General features: G+C 44.3%; 1 protein-coding gene across 1 annotated transcript; it reads left to right on the top strand.

The window, feature by feature from the left end:
• Position 1: 1 nt before the first annotated feature.
• On the top strand, positions 2-18019 carry LRP11 (LDL receptor related protein 11; the record flags this gene model as incomplete). The annotated part of the gene is made up of 7 exons (XM_035320729.1): positions 2-524; positions 4881-5044; positions 7744-7885; positions 10086-10211; positions 10962-11171; positions 16176-16277; positions 16553-18019. Coding segments are annotated over 7 exons (1422 nt in total), but the record flags the coding sequence as incomplete, so codon positions are not given.
• Between the last annotated feature and the right edge of the window lie 1375 nt (positions 18020-19394).

Raw genomic sequence — 19394 nt, 5'->3', positions numbered from 1 at the left:
GTCGGCGCTGGTGCTGGTGCTGCTGGCGGCGCTGGGCGGGCGGGCCGTGCTGCCGGGCGGGCGGTGCGCGGCGCCGCTGGCCGACCTGCGCTCGCAGATTTCGGGCGTGGAGTCGCTGCTGGAGGAGTTCCGCCGCCAGCTGCAGCAGGAGGAGCCGGGCCCGCCGGGGGTGGCGGCGAGCGGTGCGGCGGCGGCGGCGGCAGGAGGCGGCGGCGAGCGGTGCGGAGGTAGCGGCGGCTTCTCCGCCAGGCCCGACTCCATCATCCGCACCAAGGACTCCATCGCGGCCGGCGCCACCTTCCTGCGGGCCCCCGGCGGTGCTGCGGGCTGGCGGCAGTGCCTGGACGCCTGCTGCGCCGAGCCGCGCTGCACGCTGGCCGTGGTGCAGGCGCCCGGGCGGCCGCGGGCTGCGGCGGGGGCGGCGGATCTGGGCTGCTACCTCTTCAACTGCACCCACCGCGGCCGGCCCGTCTGCCGCTTCGCCCCGCACCGCGGCTACAGCACCTACAGCCGCCGGCCCGCCGCGCCGACGGGTAAGGGGCGGCGGGGAGCCCGCCGGGGGGGCCGCCCGGCCAAGATGGCTCCGCGTGGGGGGGAGCGGCCGCCATTTGCTGCCCCGCCGGGGGGGCGCCATTTGCTGCCCCGCCGCTGCGGCCGGGGAAAGTCCCGAGAGGCCTCCGGGGAGAGGGGCGGCGGGGGGGACGAGGCGGCCCGGCAGGGACCGGGGTGCTGTGGAGCTGTCCGGCAGGGAGCCGCGCAGCAGCACCGAAGGCTCACGTCCCTCTGGACCCGGGCCGGTGGAGAGAAGGGTGGCTCGCAGGTGGTCCTGAGGGAGCGTGGGGGCTCTGTGTAACCGCATCAAACGGTGCGGTTTGGTCAGCCCCGAAGCGGGTTTAAGTACAGCGTTACCGAGAGCAAACAGCCATAGAGGTCTGTGCTTCAAAATATAGAGTCAGTTTCCTACCATCTGATCCAATGAGCTTACCTCTCCCACCTCCTGCAAATGCCTTCGGTTGTTAAACAGTTGTGTCCTAATTCGGGACTCTGTTTCATTGCTTTTGTTGACCATATATCCTAAACACCCGTATTCCTAAATGTCTTTGTCTTCAGCACTTCATGTCTCTCCCCGAGTAGATTCATCACTCGGCAACGCAAGGAAAACCTGGTGGCGGTGTGATCAGGAAGAGTGTCCGGGTGGCCTCTGCCATTGTTCCCTTGGCAGGGGAGACCTCAACCCAGATTCCCCTTCCAGTTCTGCCTAGGTTATGAGTGCCTGTGCCAAGCTCCTGGACGTAAAAGAGAACCGGGGATCACTTTGTAGAAGAGTTTAAGATGCGTAGCTATATTTTGCAAAGTGCCTGGGTAGATGAACTAGAAAGTTAGAGGGAAGAATCCGTGGAAGTGAAGGTGAGGAAAGCTTCAGATGCTAGAGAGACACAAAGTATGACTTCAGCATTTACAGCTGGGTGACTATTAGATCTGTGGTATTGTTAATTTCTGGGTATTGTGGTTTATAACTCTCAATGTATGCACTTGGGAGATAGAAGGCATAAGACTAGCTTTTAAATCAAAGTCACAGAGAATTAGGCATCTTTGAAAACCCTTGAAAATATCTTTGGATATCTTTCATCATTTTGAACTGCCTCAGTCCCATTACAATCTGATCCTAGCATAGGGTGCAGTTAGAGACACGATAAAGATCACACTGTCATTCAATTGGTAATCTACCTATTGGAAATCTTGAATTCCAAAGCTTTGCCATTTTGGCAGCTTTCATGACTATCAGCACTGGGTTAGCAAGGCAATTTATGTTTCTAATCTGCAAATTGCTCTGTGTCCTGATGGGTTTATTTAAAAGTCTGCCTCGTGGGTGAGGGTGGTATCAGGAACAGGAGATTATGAGTTCTTGATGCAATTAAACTGGAGATGAAGCAGGGCCACAAAGGAGAATGAACTTTTATTCAAACATCTGTCAGCTGTGACATAAACCAGGAAAGATAAATCAGATTAAATTATTTTGCTGTCTGATATCATGTTACCTCTGCATTCGTGAATTACATTGAAAAATTAATCTGGACAACAATGCATAGTAGGGCAGTGAGGATAGATTCTTTGTCCCTTATGTCACCACATGATCAAATTTGGGAAATCTAGGAAATACGCATTTCAAGATACTATGTTACGAGGGCATCGCATTTTACCTGTTCTTTTCTTTCAGAGTACTGTGATGTTGTCTCCTTGTGTTTTCTCTTTGATAGTCCCAAACCAACATCTATCCATAAAGATGGTGTCGTTGTAATTCCAAAATATTTCTGAGCATTAGTATACAGCGATCTCTAGGGCATTCTGGTTGTGTTTGTGTTAAGGATCTTCAGTAAGCCAAAAACAACTGCATATCTCGTTCTAAAAGCGGGTAATGAGAGAGGCGTATTCTTCAGATCATGTGCATCTCTGTGTACTGGAAAAGTCTGTGGTGTGGTGAATATCTGAGGCTCACCTTTCCATGGTAAATCAGAGCCCTGGTTTTTCCTTCTTTTTACACCTAATTTGTGTTGGCTCAACTGTTGATTCACTTAGCACGTTCAGGCAGTTTGTGCAGCTTTAACAGTGAAAACCCATGTGCCTGTACTGAAAGAAGAGGTGAATCATTTTTGCCTTTGTTCAGCAAATTTTAAAATTCCTGACATAGAAAAGGTTTGAATGCCTCACGAGAGCTGTGTAACGTCCCATCTGTGATACGCACTGCTGGTGAGCAGTGAGGATTCAATGTTAAGGTAAACTGATACTGAAGAAAACTAGGCATCGGTAGTGAACAAAGCCCTCATTCAGACAACTAGCTGGCAGCTTCATTGCTGGCGGGACAAGCCTGTATGAAGGGGGAAGGAGAACAAATGAAGCCCGTTGTGTTCCCCCCACTTAAGAAAAAGGGGTTGCTTATAAAGTTATAGCCCCTTTAGTAGCAAGCAGCCAGCTCCAGCATCTCAGTGTTGCCCTGGTGTATCGGTTTCATATTACTTACATTCAATCTAAATAAAAGCTAGAAAGAAGTTAAAAGATGCTTTACGAGCTTGATTTTTCTACTAACCTGTGGCTAACAGTCCTTTATTCCTGTGAACTGTGGTTGTAGATTGCTCCCAAGTATGCTGCCTTTCTTTTTTACACTGACTTCTCAGAAGCATGCATTGTCCAGACTTGGGGCTATTTCACTCTGTCAAGATAATACGTTCCCTTGTTCAAAACTTTGCTGTGGAAAAACTCTTCAGCTCGTGAGGCTGACTCTTCCCATGCTAGATGTCTCTCTCGGGCCATTTTTTTCTTCACAAGAGCAAGAGACAGGTTGATTTGCCATCAGTTTACCTTTCTGAAAATGTTCTGGTAGCTTTGACAGGAAGGAATCTGCGCATTGCCCCAGCACAAACTGGCCCAGCACAGCTCCTGCCAGGATAGCTCAGGCTGCTGCAGTGTAACGTTAGTCCAGGAAGAGAAAACATCTTTATCACTTACGGTCCGGGGAAACTGGGGCTTGCCTCTGCCTTGGAGCTTCTGCAGGGAGTTGATCAAGTCGTTTAAAGCAGATGAGTGACATGCAATCACTTCCCAAGTTGGGAGGTGAAGGTTGGGCTGTGCTGATACAGACCCAGGTCAGTCGAGTTCATCAGCCTCTTTTTGACAGTGATGGGTAAAGTAAATAATCATATAAAGACTGCACATAATTCATACCTACCCTGTAAGAGTTGTCCTGGCACCACAATGTCAGTGTTTATTAACAGTATTTTTTTGCACCTAAATGGCGCTTTTTAAACATCCTGGCTTTTGAGAACTCTGTGTATACACGAGGCAAAGCTTCCTGTGCCAGCTGGATCAGTAGGAACTGTTTCATGCTATTATTAGATGCTGTTTCAGTTACTCGTACGTTTTCCTACGTTAAGGCATTTGCATTGGATTTTTTTGTGTTTGGTTTCATCTCTCTTTCTGTGATGGTTTCAGAAGAGCGTCTTAGAGAAAAGCAACAAGGAGGAGGTCTGTCCTTCAGTCAGTGGTGAAAATGTGTGCCACTGCTCTGTTGAGTTCTGTGCCCCCAAGCAGGCTCTGGAAATGGGATGGGAGCGCAGGAAAGGAAGACTCCCTACGCTGGTAGGAAGCACCTTGTCTTTCCTCGTGGAGCTCTACCCAAACCTAGGGAAGTTACAGGCTGGGGCTCAGGAGATGCTTTTCAGAGCTGAGCATCAGTGTTCTGTGCAACTACCATGTAATTCATATTTAAATCAATTTTCCTTAATATTTAAAAAAACACAACACTGATGCTAGCAGTCATGTTGTATGACCATGGAGAGGTTTCCTTTGCAATAGGTTTGCGATGTAGCAGTTATTTCCTGAAGACAGCACTGAATATTCAACAGTTAACTGAACTAAAACATAGGTAGATACTACTTCACTTAACAAGACATGCACTATGTAGGTGTTTCTGACATATTTAAACCTTCAGACGAACAGAAACATTATATTCTTATCTCCATTCATGTTGTAGCTGCTGTTCCAACAAGAAAACACTCGTTATTTTGCTTAGTGGAAGCTTAACTTTTGAAGAGCTTTTGTTTCTCAACATGTGGTATGAGGTTGGACAGCAGTAGCATCCCAGCAGCATCTGACAGCACATTCATTTAACAGCTACAGACATGCTAAAGTGGTTTAACTGAATGGTCCCTAACCGAGACTTAAGAATGTAGCTACTGAGTGCTGAGTAGCGTTTGTTCTCTTTTTCAGGAAGTCGCACAGCTGTGAATCAATAACTTAACCAAGAAGAATGTGTTTTATATAGATAACCACCCAATTCCCTCTGATAAATAACTGAGCCTCTCTTTTTTTTTTTTTTTTCATTGAAGAAGAATATGATGAGCCTCCCCTGTGCAAGGCAGGACAAGATGTTGTTCTGCAGTCACCTGTCGACTGGGTGCTTTTGGATGGGAGAGAAAGTTCGGATGACCATGGAATTGTGCAGTATGAATGGACGTTGCTTCAAGGTGACTCATCTGTTGAAATGAAGGTACACATGGAACCCCACATGTAGCCAGTTATTTGCAGATTGTTGTATTCGTTATAGCACAGGTTTAAATGTAGAGCTAATAATACTAAATGTATTCAAATGGATATGGCTAGCAAGACCAAAATTAGGACTGTACAACCTGAGCTTTTATTTCTTGTCGTTTTTACAGTCCGGTGATATCCAGGATGACATGTAGCAGCCAGTAGCAAATACAAAGATACTAATATTCTACTGTATTTTAGCTCTGCTCTCTTTCCTCGTTGTTTGTGCTTACTGAACTCTGTTTTCAGCTTCTGTGATCCAGGCTAGAGACGCCTTAGTAATTCAGTTACAGAAATTAATGTAGTTTTACCAACAGCCTTCTGTCAATGCTTACAGAGAAACTCAAAAGAAATGCATGATGTAGACCTTGTAAAGTATCTAGAGATACTATTTTATTATACCTGTACAATTTCTGCTGTGGTTGAGTTTCAACTTTAAATTAACCATCAAGAGATTCTGCATCATGCCCTTCTTTGTGGCTGCTATAAGAGCAGCAGAAATGGAAAGGAAAAATGTCTCAACTGACAGTCTGTTCGTAGCCTGTGGTATTCAGGGCACACTGGGGACTCTAACTAGAGCAGGAGGGACATGTTAAGGGGGAGAGAGTGTATACCAAAGGCCTTACTGTTGCTGAGATGCTGCCGATGGATGGGAAGAGTTTAAACAGGACAGGATAAGCAATAGGAACAGCTCCAAATCCAAAAGCCATGGCATGCCATTGCTACCATGAGCAGTACCAGACAGTTGCTGCTTATGCCCACTCAGCTCAGTAACACCAAACACAAGCTGGACAAACTGCCAGTATCAGCAAAGTTATTCAAAATTTGTAATGATGGAACAAGTTAGAGCTTTGCGTAACACAGAGAGGTGGCTGAATGTGTTGCAACCTACAATTGTTATCCAGGAGATGGAAAAAACTAGTTGAGCAACTGGTTATTTGTCAGCCTGCAGGGTAGTGTAAGCAATGTTTTATTGCTGAAGATCGCCATGCCATAGTTAGGAAACGCTGCTCATTGAACTCTAAGAAGGCAGTTTGGTTTCCCTGGTGTATAGCTACTGAAATTTAGGCTCAAGTAATTTTTATAACCATACTCCTTGCAGAAAATAAAACAGGAGTATTCAAAAGTAGTATTTTAGCCAAATGCTGCATTCTTTTCATCTTTACTGGAAGGTCCATGTCTTTGGAAGGCTTACTACAGTCAGCCAACTCTGAATTATTTGAGGTTGCATTGCAATTTGACACTGTTATATCAAAGACCATTGTGAGCTTGTTCATTTAGTATTTTATCAGCTTGAAAATTAAAAGGCCAAAAGGCTCTCATAAGGAGTGCAAACAGCATAATACATAGAAAAGTCGAGTGCTGCTTTAAGAACAGTTGCTAGATATTGTTAAAGTTCATATGTTTATTTTTACTCAGATTCACTCAATAAGTCTGAGACCAGTTCTTTATTTATTTAAACCTGCAAAATTCACGTTCGTGTTGGTGATTTCTTTATATTTGATAAATGAAAACAATTCTGACACAGGCTCATGCTTAAATAGATACTTTCTTATTGTGTTCAGATGAGCAGGGATTTCTCCCACAGATAAGTACATGGATGGTTTTCCATGGTAGTTTAATTTTTAGTAGAGTTAATAATTGTGATTATTCGTACAGTCTTCATTTGCTATCCTTAGTGCTTTTGTTGCTATCCTGAGGTTAGTGGATTTCTTGTAATCTATTCTTAATGAACTGTACATGAATCCATAGCTGCAAGGGAAAATGAGATTGTGTTTATTTAAGATAAAAGGCAGCTGTTGCATTGCACGTATGTATCAAAAATAAACAGAAAGCACAGGAGGGGAAAGACTGCTATAAAGATGTCTTATCGTATTGTAGAGGGAAGCCAGTGGAATTTTTTTTTCTATTGTGACTGATTAGCTTAAGGATAATTTGCTTCTCAGATTTCTATCCACATGCTGTAGCTGCAAAGCTCTGGCAGTTACAGGCAATTGTTGGTCTGTTTTGTTTGTTTGTTTGTTTAATGCTGATCATCTGGAAAGTTACTGTCTAGTCTGAGCTAAAGTTTGAACAAAGGAGGTACACTCCGGCATCCTTAAGGGCAGAAGAGAGAGAAAGAGGAGAGCACAAAGGTTGTCGGGAAGAATAGTGTATTCTGAAGTCAGTGGTGCTTCTCTGGATGCGCACTGAGAAGAGAGTTGGACTCTGTGGTTCATGAGTTTTAAATTACATATTTGCTCTCCCAGTAGCCATGGTGAAGAACAACAGACGTTGCTTAGGTCATATTTAGTTCTGTAATACAATAAAGAATAAAATTCTGAAGTGTCATATTCATCATAAGGAGGTAATCAGCAGAATGATTAGATAACACTGCATTTGGATAAATACAAGGGAAGAAGAATAGAATACAAAAGGAAAGAAATTTCAGGTTAGGAAATTAACTTCTCAGAAGAGAAAAATGAATTTATCAATACACGTAGCAATAAAGCTAGGTCTGGGACTCTACTAACATATTTATTGAAAATTCTGGGTCTCTTAAGGGAAGTATTTAATCTGTATGAAAAACATTGTGCAGAAATGATCTACCTAGTCCTAGAAATTACGGACAGATCCTTTATACCAGTCTGACTTTTTTCTCTGTTTTTCTGTTATCAGGTACCACAACCAGGAACACTGAAGCTGTCTCACTTTCAGGAAGGCACATATATTTTCCAGCTAACCGTGACAGACACTGCTGGTCAGCGGAGTTCGGATAACGTCTCTGTGACTGTTCTTCCTATGGCTCATTCTGCAGTAGGTGAGAAGCTGAGTGCAGTCCTTGGCCATGTCATACCCAGGGTACGCTGCTCAGAGCAAGGGGCTTGATGGAGCCAGAAGTCTTACTCCCATTTCTATCATATTATCTCCATCATCTTCATTGTGTAACAAAACCTCATCCAGTTTTGAGTTGCTGTTTCAAATTGAGGAAGCAAATATCATGTTTGTTAGAGCAATAATACTTGAAGTTTTTCAATGTTAATCCCTGTGTTGCTAACAAGCAGGCAAGGTTGGAGAAATGCATGCTGCCATATGCATCTGACACGTCTTAATTTTCGTTGTATAGTCAGATAGCTCGTGCAACAGGACAGGGATTGTGCTATAGGGAAGACCCAAGTCAAAGCAGTTAATAGGAGGTATGACTCACAGACTAATAAAATTATTGCCTGCATCTGGAGTCAACAAGGTGGGATGGTTTCTTGTTTTCATGCATTTAAGCTTTTCTATGTAATGTTTGTTAAACAGTGAAGCCTTATGTTACTGTGGCAACCAAAACTGGAATTGACCCATCATTTTTAAACTCTGAGCTTAAGAAACATGAAAAAAGCATAAAAGGTAGAAAGGAAGATAGACGTCTGTGGCTGTTGGTTTTGGGCTCTTAACATAACTTTTAATTATGCTGCAATTAGCAAGCTGCTAATATAGGTCTGCTGTTTTGGTGCAAAGTAAAGGATAAACTGGCATCATCACTGTGTTCAGCAGACCCAGTGAAAACTTGCTCTGCAGCAGTTCAGTATCACTACATGAAAGGTTTGTCCCAGTGGCAACAAATGGACATTATATAAATCCACTTATGAGTCTGTTAATAATACCTGCATTCTAGTAATAGATGGTAGAATTGTGTTCATTAGCGTTTATTTCAGCTAAAGCAGCCAGAGAGGTTTGTTTATTTGTTGCTGTGGGCATCTGTGGTATCTCTTGGGTGGAGCATGTGGAGGATTTGCTGCCTTTTTACTTCTTCTCATTCACCCAAGTATGTTTGCAATTGAAGTGCTACTGCCATAGTTAAATGAGAGCACAGTGCCTTAATGCTTGCAGCACGTGTGCTATTGCTAGGACTGAAGTTAATGAGATATATTTTCAAAGTACAGTTTTGGGGGGTTTAACCATACGCTTGTGTTCCTGCCATACTTCCATTAGCATTGTTCAGCTTTAAAAATTGTTGTTCTGGTGCTTAGCAGTGTGACAACCAAAGGCTGTGATTTGCTCATGCAAATCGATTTGCTTTTACAACTCTACCCAAACAGTGAATTTGATAACGCTTCACAAGCAATGAAATACACTGCTGGTGGAAGGAGAAAAGCATGTATGTAAACACCTGGTAATTACAAGGTCAGAATGGGTTTCAGGAAAGCTTTTAGAATATAACTGCAGTTGTGAAACATCCAGGGATATCCTCTGTTTCAGAGGAATCTCAATACTAAAGCAGGCAGCTTTAGTATTTATTTAGTATATAGCAGGCAGCTATATACTAAATAAGCTATAATACTAAATACTAAATAAGCTATAATAGCTTTAGTATTTATTTAGTATAAAGCAGGCAGCAGTCAATTCTCTGGTGAAGGTTGCTTGTAACACCTTGTGCTCAGTCCTGCCCTGGCAGGTGCTGTATTGGAGTCAAGGGATTGTTCATGTGGATAAAGGACAAATACTCTTTTAGTATTTTAATTAGGTTACAGAAAGCATGCCATAAGAGATTCCGTATAGTCCACAGGTTTGTCTGTAAGAAACTGTCAGAAACACAGAATGAGTATGTAGTAGGAATTACATGCTGGAGAAAGGCAGTTCCAACTACACAGAGCTCATGTAAATATTTTTCAGGACTGTCCTAGGTCTTCTAACCCTTCAAAGATCCCTTTCCAGCATAGGCTGGCGGAGTTTAACGCACTGCAGGGGTGCTGCATGGACTGTAGGGTGCTACAGCCTCCAGGTTGAGTGGTTTTGTAGTACAGAGATTTCCAGAAGAGTGATAAGGGAGCAAGGAACAATGATTAGCTGTGATAGCTTCTCTGTCAATATAGTGTCATGTAGCTGGGCCTGACCTTCCTTCAGCTTTGTCCATGGTCCTTCTTGTCACAGTGTGGTTTGGCATTTTCCTGGCTGCTGCGGATTTTAGTCATTGACTCAGTATTTACTGTTCATATTTCTTTCTTGGTAATTTGGGAATTGTTTCTCAATAGCCTGTGTCGGGGTTTGCTCTCGCTACCAGTTTATCTGTGATGATGGCTGCTGCATCGACATCACATTTGCTTGCGATGGTGTGAAACAGTGCCCTGATGGCTCCGACGAAACTTTCTGCCAGAACCGTAAGTGCCCTGTGGGACAATAGATTGTGAAAGTAACTGCAGACTGTACAACCAGAGGGAAATGATGCCCCTTTTGTGGCTTCTCCTCCTCTGAACAAGCAGCTTGCTCCCAGCATAGAACCATTCGTTGGTATGTGGGACTGTTTCATGTCAGCATTGAGGAAATGCTCAGAAATCATTTCCATTTTGTTACAAAGCGTATCAAAACTATCGAAAGTCCCTGAATAACAGATTTTGAGTTACAGTTCTCAACATTTACAAGATCAGTTTTTTACCTGTGTAGTGATTCTGGAGACAAGGACTCCTGTCTTGATCTGAAAGGGTGTCTCAGAGGTACACTTCAAAGTGCAGCTGTGCACCTTACCAGAATCCGAAACACTGGAAATCTGGGTGTGTAGGGCAACCAGCTGATTCACCATTGCACTGTTAGTTTTCATTACTCACCCCCAACGTGTGCCTGTGCTCAGCAAAGTGAACAAAAATGATGAGAGGCTGAATTGGCATGGTGGCTAACCACTCTCCCATGAACATTTCAGTTGCTGGATTTCACTTTAGGCATACTCTTGCTCAGTAGCTGAATGGTGGGTGATTGGTAACTTGCTATGTATGTGGAAATCACATTTCATCGTATGTCTGAACCGGGTAAACTTGTTTAGTCTACCTGAAGGCCCATGTTTAGGGTTTTCTATCAGAATATTCCCATTCCTTTCAATCCGATATAAAAATGGATTTTTGTTTCTATTAACATAGTCGGCCAAGGCAGGAAGACAGTGACTCACGCAGCCTTTGGCACTACCCAGCAAAGGACTGTAGGACTGACTGAAAATACAGATGAAAACTCTGCAGAAAACACCCTGAAAGCCACTGTCAGAAACCAGCCGCTCCTTCCACTGGATGCAGACATGTCTAACCAATCGCTTTCTCAGGGACCAAAGAAACAAAACAGTGGATTTGTGCCAGGTAAGAGCTGAAAAGCATCAGTTTCAATAAATCATCCTGTCTTGAGGAAGAAAGGTCTTAAACTGTCTTTTGGTGCCTGGCTAAGAGTAAACTTTTGTAAATGTAAAAAAATGCAAAAGAAGCTTGCAATAGGTAAGTTACAACTAGGTAATGCTTTATAATTGTCAAGTCTGGTTCTTAGCAGCTGCAAAGAGAAAGTTAGAATGTAGAAGCACTAGGAAAAAAATGCAGCCTAAGGAACAAAGCATGCAGTGAGCTAAATAGAAACAGGTTCATCTGTGTAAGCTGATATATGGGAATCTTTATATTTACAGGGTTTTACCTTGAGTAGAACATAATGTACTGTTCAACTTGACTGAAAACAGTTGCATCTCTTCTGGTAGTAACTGATGACTTTTTTTCTTCCCTGAAGAAATAACCCTGATTATCATAGGCGCTTTTTTCTGAATTGTATATTCAGGGCAGGAGAAGTCTTTCATTGCTATAGAGTAGGCTCAGTCTTTGGTAACAAACAATCCCAAGTCCCTAAGTCGTATTCTCTGTACTGGCTGCAAGCCTGTTGTGAGTCAGTGTGTAGGGATGTTACAGGAGGCAATCACCAAACATTGCCTTGGTAGAACTCCAGAAGCTGCAGTGAAATTGGTGTGCCTTTTAAGGCAGCTAAAGGTGGTTCCTGCTGGTGAATTAAAATGACCTGAAATGGCAACTGAATGAAAGCCAAACTCTGTTCACAGAGCCTAAAATGAGTGCAAGACCTCCCACTTCTGTTTCTTCAGAGTTCAGAGTGATTCTTGCTCCCCGCGATGCAGCTAATTATAAACACAGTTTTGTTTTCTTCTTACAATAAAGCAGTGCTCAGTGCCCTCTGCTATTGGCTCTCGTAAAGAGTACTTCCCTAGTTCACACTTTGATGGTTCTTCAGATTCTTGTATTTCATCTGTGGAGACCGCAAAGGGACTGAAACAATAATCTTCAAGAATTTAACTCCCTCAGTGAATAAGTGGATACTTATGGCAAAATCTTGTCTGAGATGTTTCCCCCTTTTCTGTCAGTGTAAAAGAACTCAGTGCTTCTTGTCGGAATGAGTTTAAAACTCTGCAGTCTGCCCCAAATCCATTTGGCTGTTACAGTTCTGAGCAACACCTGATACAGGGCTACCCAAACTACAGATCACTTTGCCAAAGGCCATTGCAAACTCCTGTGGAAAGTCAGCTGCTGTGTCTTAAAAGCCATTGGGCTTGTGAATCCAGAAGTAAAACCAGAACTGAGGTCCCCAAGCTTGGCCACCTACAATCCAAGATTATAATTGGAAGTGTGTGTAAGAGCGGCTCTTCTGTGTAGTCATTTTCAGTGTTTGCCCTTTTGCACAGTGACTTGCTTGCATAGTTTTTGTTCTTGAAGTAGGCTTTTACCCAGCAGGTAAACAATAAAAGAAAAAAAAATATTATGAAACTTAAAAAAAAAAAGAATAGCAAAATCTGTAATTGTAAACAAGATTTCCAGCTGACCATGTCTGTCCTTAATGCTTTTGACAAGGCTCAGCCAAAATTTAACTTCAGTTGAACGATACATAAGGATTTGCTTGTAGAATAGAAGGAGCAGTAACGCAATAGTTTTAACCAAATAGGCAGCAAACAGTTCAGCAAGTTTTTAAATAGCCTACGGATCAGTTCCAAAAAGGTGCATGTGGTGGGACATGAAGGGACACTAGGTACCTGGGACTGAAGGGCAGCTGCCAAAATTTCCATGAGTTTGTTTCCTTATGGAGATACTTAAAATCCATAGAGGTACATTAATGATACATAGAGATCCAAAGAAGAAGTTCAAGTCCTGCCTCACTGGCAAGCATCACAGTTGTTAGGGACTTGACCTGACAGACATCTAACCCATTCCTAAAAATGCATCCAGATGCATTGAATTAAGTTTCTGTCCATCACTGTCATCTGAAGGAGATCACGGACCAGATTTAATAATTAGGTGCTACAAAAACACAATGACTTGTACTCTGTGTGCATGTGCACGTGGCTTATCTTGGATAACTGGTCCAGACAAAGGGAGAAGTAGATGGGACTTGGCCAGCTCCCTGCTAGGATGATTGACTTGGTTTAAAATAATGCGAGGAGAAAGCGGAGGACAAAATCGTTTCTTAGTGGTGATAACACTCCCCTGGGCATCCTGACTACTTGTCCTTCCTCCAGGCGTGTGTGTGGTTTAGCCAGTGATTATTGAAAGCAAGACAGCCACTGTGTTCACACACAGTCTTAGGTTACCCTGCCTCACTTGGTAGCCTTGTCAGACCCGTTGCTGCAAAGAGAATGACTTTGTTAGGAGAGACAGAAAGAAGCAGCTCTGAGCAGTGCACCCGGAAAAGTGTTCAGGAGAGCAGTAACTGCTATGCAAATTCCGAGGGGAGGTAAGCAGCACTGAGCAGAAATCCTAGCAGCAGCCTCAGAAGTTCAGCCATGCCAGTGGCTGGAATCCTGTCCTGCGATGTATTCTTTCCTGTGACAGTATGCCAGACTTCGCACTGGTGCCAAGGCAGATTCTGTGCCTCCAAGTCACATTGTAAAGGTCTTCGGTGGACCAGGACATTCGTATTGCTTGTTGGCTTAGAGCTGACTTTCCAAGCATCTTGGCTCCTGACACACTGTTGTAAATCAGACTCATGAATGAGTTTTAATGATTTTAATGTCAAAGGTGAAAAGCTGTCTATTTAAGATGCATGTTAAGGGATATGGCTTTACAGGGGCAGCACAGGTTCCAGCGCTCCCTCCACTGGGGGGAGCTCATATCAGGCCTAACTCTGTCTTACTTCGTTGGCATTTGCATCTTTTTTAACGCCTGTTTTAATTACAGTGCTGGTTACAATATCAGTAAAGACCTTTCTACCTTTTGTCTCTAAGAATGAAGATATCCAATAAATGGATCTCTATGTCAAGGAATACCATATTTATCTCTGTGTGAGGGTAATACCAAGGGAAATCTCTCCCAGAACCCCATATTCTCCTAATGATTTATCTGTTCCCAATTTCCCTTAGCCTGTTTCTTTACTCCAGTAGCCTCGCAAATTTGGCTTTGATTTGATACAGGCTTTTTAAGGATTTATGCTTAAATATAAAAATGTGAAAATATGCAAATTCAAGTTGCAGAGTGTTGGAAACTTCTACCTGGCCTAACAGGAAGTCTATAAACAGTAAAATAAAATAAAAAAGTAATTCTTTGTGGACAACGGGTGAGCCTTGCTCTGCGTGCCTTTCCAGTGGGGTTTCTCTACAGCAGCGTGACTCCAGGGGAACACCAGGTCTGACTTACGGACTACCGTGGGAGCTCAGTGCACAGAGCCTTTTGTAACAGCCTCATGATTTGCTTTTGTCCAAGCTAGAAGACCAAACGTTTTCTTCCTTAGCTGGGAGTGGATGCAGGAAGAGGAATTCAGTGTTAGTAAAGGAGTCCTTTCCCCTCGCAGACGTAACGGCAGAGTGAGGTAACCCAGACTGCATCTCCTGCAAAGGCCAGCGCAGCAGTTCTGCGTGGCTGCCTCCAGTATGCCCTGGCATCATTTGCAGGGGCATTCTCGAGCCAAAATGCATACTCTGGCACTGCTGCACTTGTAAATGAATACAACAAAAATACAGTGGCAGCAAAGTACACTGGGGTGAGCAGTGGGCTAGTTCCTAAGCATCAGTAGCCATTTTAGCAGCCACAGTGCTGTAGACAGGTGGCATCCATAAGCAGTCTGAAGATTTTCACTTCCCAGCGCAGCAAACTGGAATGTATAAATCACCGTAACAGCTTTGCATTCCCCTGGCACAGGGTCTGTGCCTCTCTCCGCACCAGCTGTTCTGCAGCACTGTTCGGGGATGGGATTACAGCATTTGACTGAGTGCCCAGGCCTTAGTCATGTTCTCACTGTGGAGGCATCAGTGAGCTACAGCAGTAGCTACTACTTAGAGCTGAAATGTAGGGTAACCAGAAAGGGCTATAAATTGCGATTTCCTAGGCACAGAATAGAAAATGAAGAGAGAGTCAAAATAAAACTTAGCCCACATAACATGCTTTAATCTAATATTGTTAAAATTATTACTAGGCAGGCAAGAAGCCCAAATTTATCAAAATTACATCACCTCAGGGAAAACGTCTTTCTTTCTCCAACTCTCTAGAGTTACCTGACAAAATCTCACAGGTGAGCTTAGTACTTCGAGTCAAAGCAGCACCAGTGGGGCGAACTGATTATCGTGAAGGCATTGGATTAAGCTGTCAGTCTTGCATTAAGTGGCCCCATAGCTATCAGTGCAGGACTCCAGTGTGAGGGTAGGAAGGAGTCCCAGCTGCATTTCTCTTTGATCTTGTGAAGCAAAACTGCAGTAGTCTGGGCTCCCAGGGTGAACATTTCTGGGCAGCTAAGCCTGTGCGCTCTCCTCTAGTGTCATTACAAACAGTGCTCTGTTGCACCTTCTCTGCCACACGCAGCTAAAGTGACGAAGTTATCGTTTTTCAAATGTTTTCCCCACATATTTTCATGTCTTCCAAGTACTTAGTTCTGCTGTTATACGTGACAGATAACAGGCAAAATTAAGGTAGCTTGGGCAGCCAACCTTTGCATCTCCTGCTTTACAGACTATAAGGATGGAGGTAAAATGAGATCATTTCAAGTTATGTTCAGCTATATGTAACTGCTTCAGTAATGTTTTAGCTCATAGTGGTTTATACCCCGTGATGAAAGCTTTTAAGAGAGAAATTATAACTTTTTTTTCAGGGAAAGTGACCCCACTTGGGTTGTTGAGATGCACTGTGGTTTGTGATGCAAAAAAAAATGAATTTACATTTTAGTATTTGTTTCACATTATTTTAAAAAAATAAATTACACGGTAAGAGTCAGCAGTTCTTAAACTATTTTTTTCTAAATTCAAGCGCTTTCATGTTACTTGATTTCAGTGTCCTGTGGCTAAGACTTCCTGAGTTGCTGAACTGCAATATTCATTTGTCTTGCTTCGTTTTATGCAGATAACAGTTCCTCAGGGAAAAAAACAGATGATAAAAATGGAAATGGCATAACTGTGCCAAAGAGGGATCAGCTTGGAGGTGGTCACCCAGTCCCAGAAACAGGTAGGACTGACTGTGAATTCATTTTGAATTACGTTGGAGATTTTCAGTCAGGTAATGCAGACCCAGGTGCTATTATCAAGGACTGGACAGTGCGCTTCCATGTTCTGACCCGTTCTCAGCATGTGATCACACAGTTTAGTTTCTCAGTGTGCTATTCTCCAAATATTAGCACCTAGCTGACAGACCAGCTGTGTTTTTAAAGAAAATGTTGAGGTTTTCTCTACTGTTTTCCCACTGCACTAAATAAAGCATGATCTGTCTTAACCTCTCTGCAGGTGCTGTACTGCCTTTGGCCTTAGGCTTGGCCATCACCGCTTTACTGCTGCTTATGGTTGCTTGCAGGCTGCGTTTAGTGAGACAGAAGCTTAAAAAAGCTCGACCCATTACATCAGAAGAGTCCGATTACCTCATCAACGGGATGTATCTCTGAAAATCAGATCTAGTTCTGTCGTTTTCTCCCCTTTCTCCTGTGTCCATATACCTCTGCCTCTAAAAAAGGACCAAAGTCTTTAGTTAAGTTTCAAATGTAGAAGCCTCCGAGGTGAGGAACGCGTTCTCCCCCTTTGAAGAAGTAAAGATGTGGGCGGGTGCCCATGTTCAGAAACTCAGAAGCCTTCAGGCTCTGGCAGGTGGCTCCGGCTGACTCTGTAGAAGATGCCACCAGGTAGAGAACCCCCCGGGGACATGGGGTGCCCTCGCCCTCCCTGTGGCAGCCAGGCCCCAGGGCTCTGTGCTGGGGCAGCCAAGGCAGCAGGTCCCCATGGCACTGGTTGGGGCGTAGAGGGCAGCTCATCACCGCCCTGCTGCCACCAGCACGCTCCACGCTGGGTCCGGGGGCGCGCCCACACGATACACAGGGAGATGTTTCATGAAATAATTTTGTCTTGCTTTATTAATTAAAAGCAATCACCATCTATGCACCAGCTTTTGTAATGAAATTTGGGATTTAAGGAACAGATCATATTTTTCATCTGTAGTTTGAACCTCTGTGCAGCTAACAGAGCCATGCTTCCTAAAGTGAAAACACAAGTAGAGGATGAGTTTGGACTTAGCAGTGTCCGACAGCTGTTGGGTGCGATCCCGGAGCTGCATCTCTCCCCGGGGCTCGTGGCTTGTTGAGCCTTTTCCACCCCCAGCTCCGCACGCTCCACCTCATGAAAGAGCAGCGGGCCGCAGCTTTTCTCTGACACCAGACCCAGCTTTACTAGCAGTGGCCGGATTTGCGGTGTTGGAAGTTCTGTTGGGGTGAAAACCAAAGTCAGTGGTAGCCAAACAGGCACGGTCAGTGCAACTGCTGCCTCTAGCAGAGCGGTTGAGCCCTGTCCCTGCTTCCCCGGAGCCTGGGAGCCATGCTGGTTAACCCAGCTCCCTGCAAAGCTTGAAAGCTTCAGCGACGTGTCCCCACCCCAGCAAAATCCTCCTAGAATTAGAGCAAGTAATTGATATGTGTGAGTGAACTTCAGATGTGTTAACAGTAAATTGTGTACAGTACATGTGATATATACCTACATATAGACACCGTGCTGTCTATCTCGTTAGACCGTCCGAGGATGTCGCATTCATCATGGGTCCCAATAAAACCAGAGGCAGATGAGGCATGCATCTTTTTGTATGTCGTCTTTTGTACTTCAGTAACTCCAAGTCCACAAAAATCTTGCCATGGCATACAGATAGCTCTTTGAGTTGCTTGGTCTTGTTTAATTTATGTAAAATAGCTCTAATAAACCTATTTTATTCTTACATCTCCTGCATTGCATTTATTTTCAGCTACCAGCTAAATTCTGTGTAACATTCCTCTCAACAGGTAGGAAAGCCCGTGGCAGCACATAAAAAAGGCTCTGTAGAAGGGACTTAGAAGGTGGGATGTGCACGGTGGGGGGAGGTGTAGAGACAATTGGTTGCAGGAGGACTGAGAAGAAGAGGGCCAGAACTCCCATCTTCACCCATCACCTGTCTGAAGAGCAGGACTCAAGCTGCACACCAAGCCGGAGCGGAGGTGGCTGCGCTGGCCTCCAGGGAATAGGGTTGGCAGTGCTGCTTGCCAGGGCCCTCCTGCCGCGTTAGGCAAAGCCTGGCTGGTTGTACTGCAGCACTTTTTTGGCCCAGGAGTCTTTCTGCTGGTATTCTCCATTTCCAACGTGGGAGCGCAGCCTCTCTTCCGTCACAGCCTACAGCAGGCATAGCGCATAGCACAAGCCCCAAAAGACTACTTTATAAATACAGCCTTCTAAGAAAGATGTGCTGCCCACCTGCTAGGTATAAATCCCCCATTACTGAAAAATCATTGATTTTGCTTTATTTGGGGTTTAAACAGCTAATCCTTCACCATCTCCCCATAGCAGCAAGACAAGTCATTTTTTCTCACCGTGCATGTACTGCTCGTATTACCAAAATCCCTGACAGCAAGCACAGCACAGGACAACGCTATCAGTATGTTGCGGTCAGTCTTCCCAGGGACTTCTCTTTCTAGGTGGGGACATTTGCTGCCATGCAGACCAGCCTGTGAAAGTAACTGGAAACTCCACAGCTAGACTGGAATTTAAAAAAGGCTTGCACCTCACCAGGAACGTGGGCATCCTCAGCTAGATTAAGAGCAAGACGAAGTTGGCAACGTGTGAGATTGCCTTGGCAGCTGCTGGAATTCATATGCATCTCAATAACATTTCACTTTCTACAAGCTGCAAGACTTCAAACGAGTGATGCTGAGCTCCTGCACTGGAGCACACCCAAGCACCAGCAGAAAAAAACGTGCCAAGACACCGCTGCCGAGGCACTGCGGGTGCTGCCCCTCTCCTGGGGCTGCTCCCAGCCCTCGCCCGCTGCCAGCACCACTCCCCTAGTCCTTCCCCAGCAGCTCCCAGGGCTGAGTCTGTCAGGTAACTTGCTCCTTCCAGCTGTTTTTAATTACCAACGTCCTTTAGCCAGACAAGAAGAGAATACTGATTGTTTTGATAGCATACACCTGTGGGCATTACTCTTAGGAGAGGTCATTACAAGCTTTGTCAGCGTGTTTTCGTGTTGATCAAGGTATGAATGACTTCAGTTAGAATGCTTTTTTATATTTTAAATTGTTGCGCCTTTCAGACCAGCTTATGTACACTTCAGTGTACAAATTAC

This window comes from Oxyura jamaicensis, chromosome 3, assembly GCF_011077185.1.
Source record: "Oxyura jamaicensis isolate SHBP4307 breed ruddy duck chromosome 3, BPBGC_Ojam_1.0, whole genome shotgun sequence".
NCBI lineage: Eukaryota > Metazoa > Chordata > Aves > Anseriformes > Anatidae > Oxyura > Oxyura jamaicensis.
The sequence above is the reverse complement of the archived record's forward strand: the minus strand, read 5'-3'. Positions and strand labels throughout refer to the sequence as shown.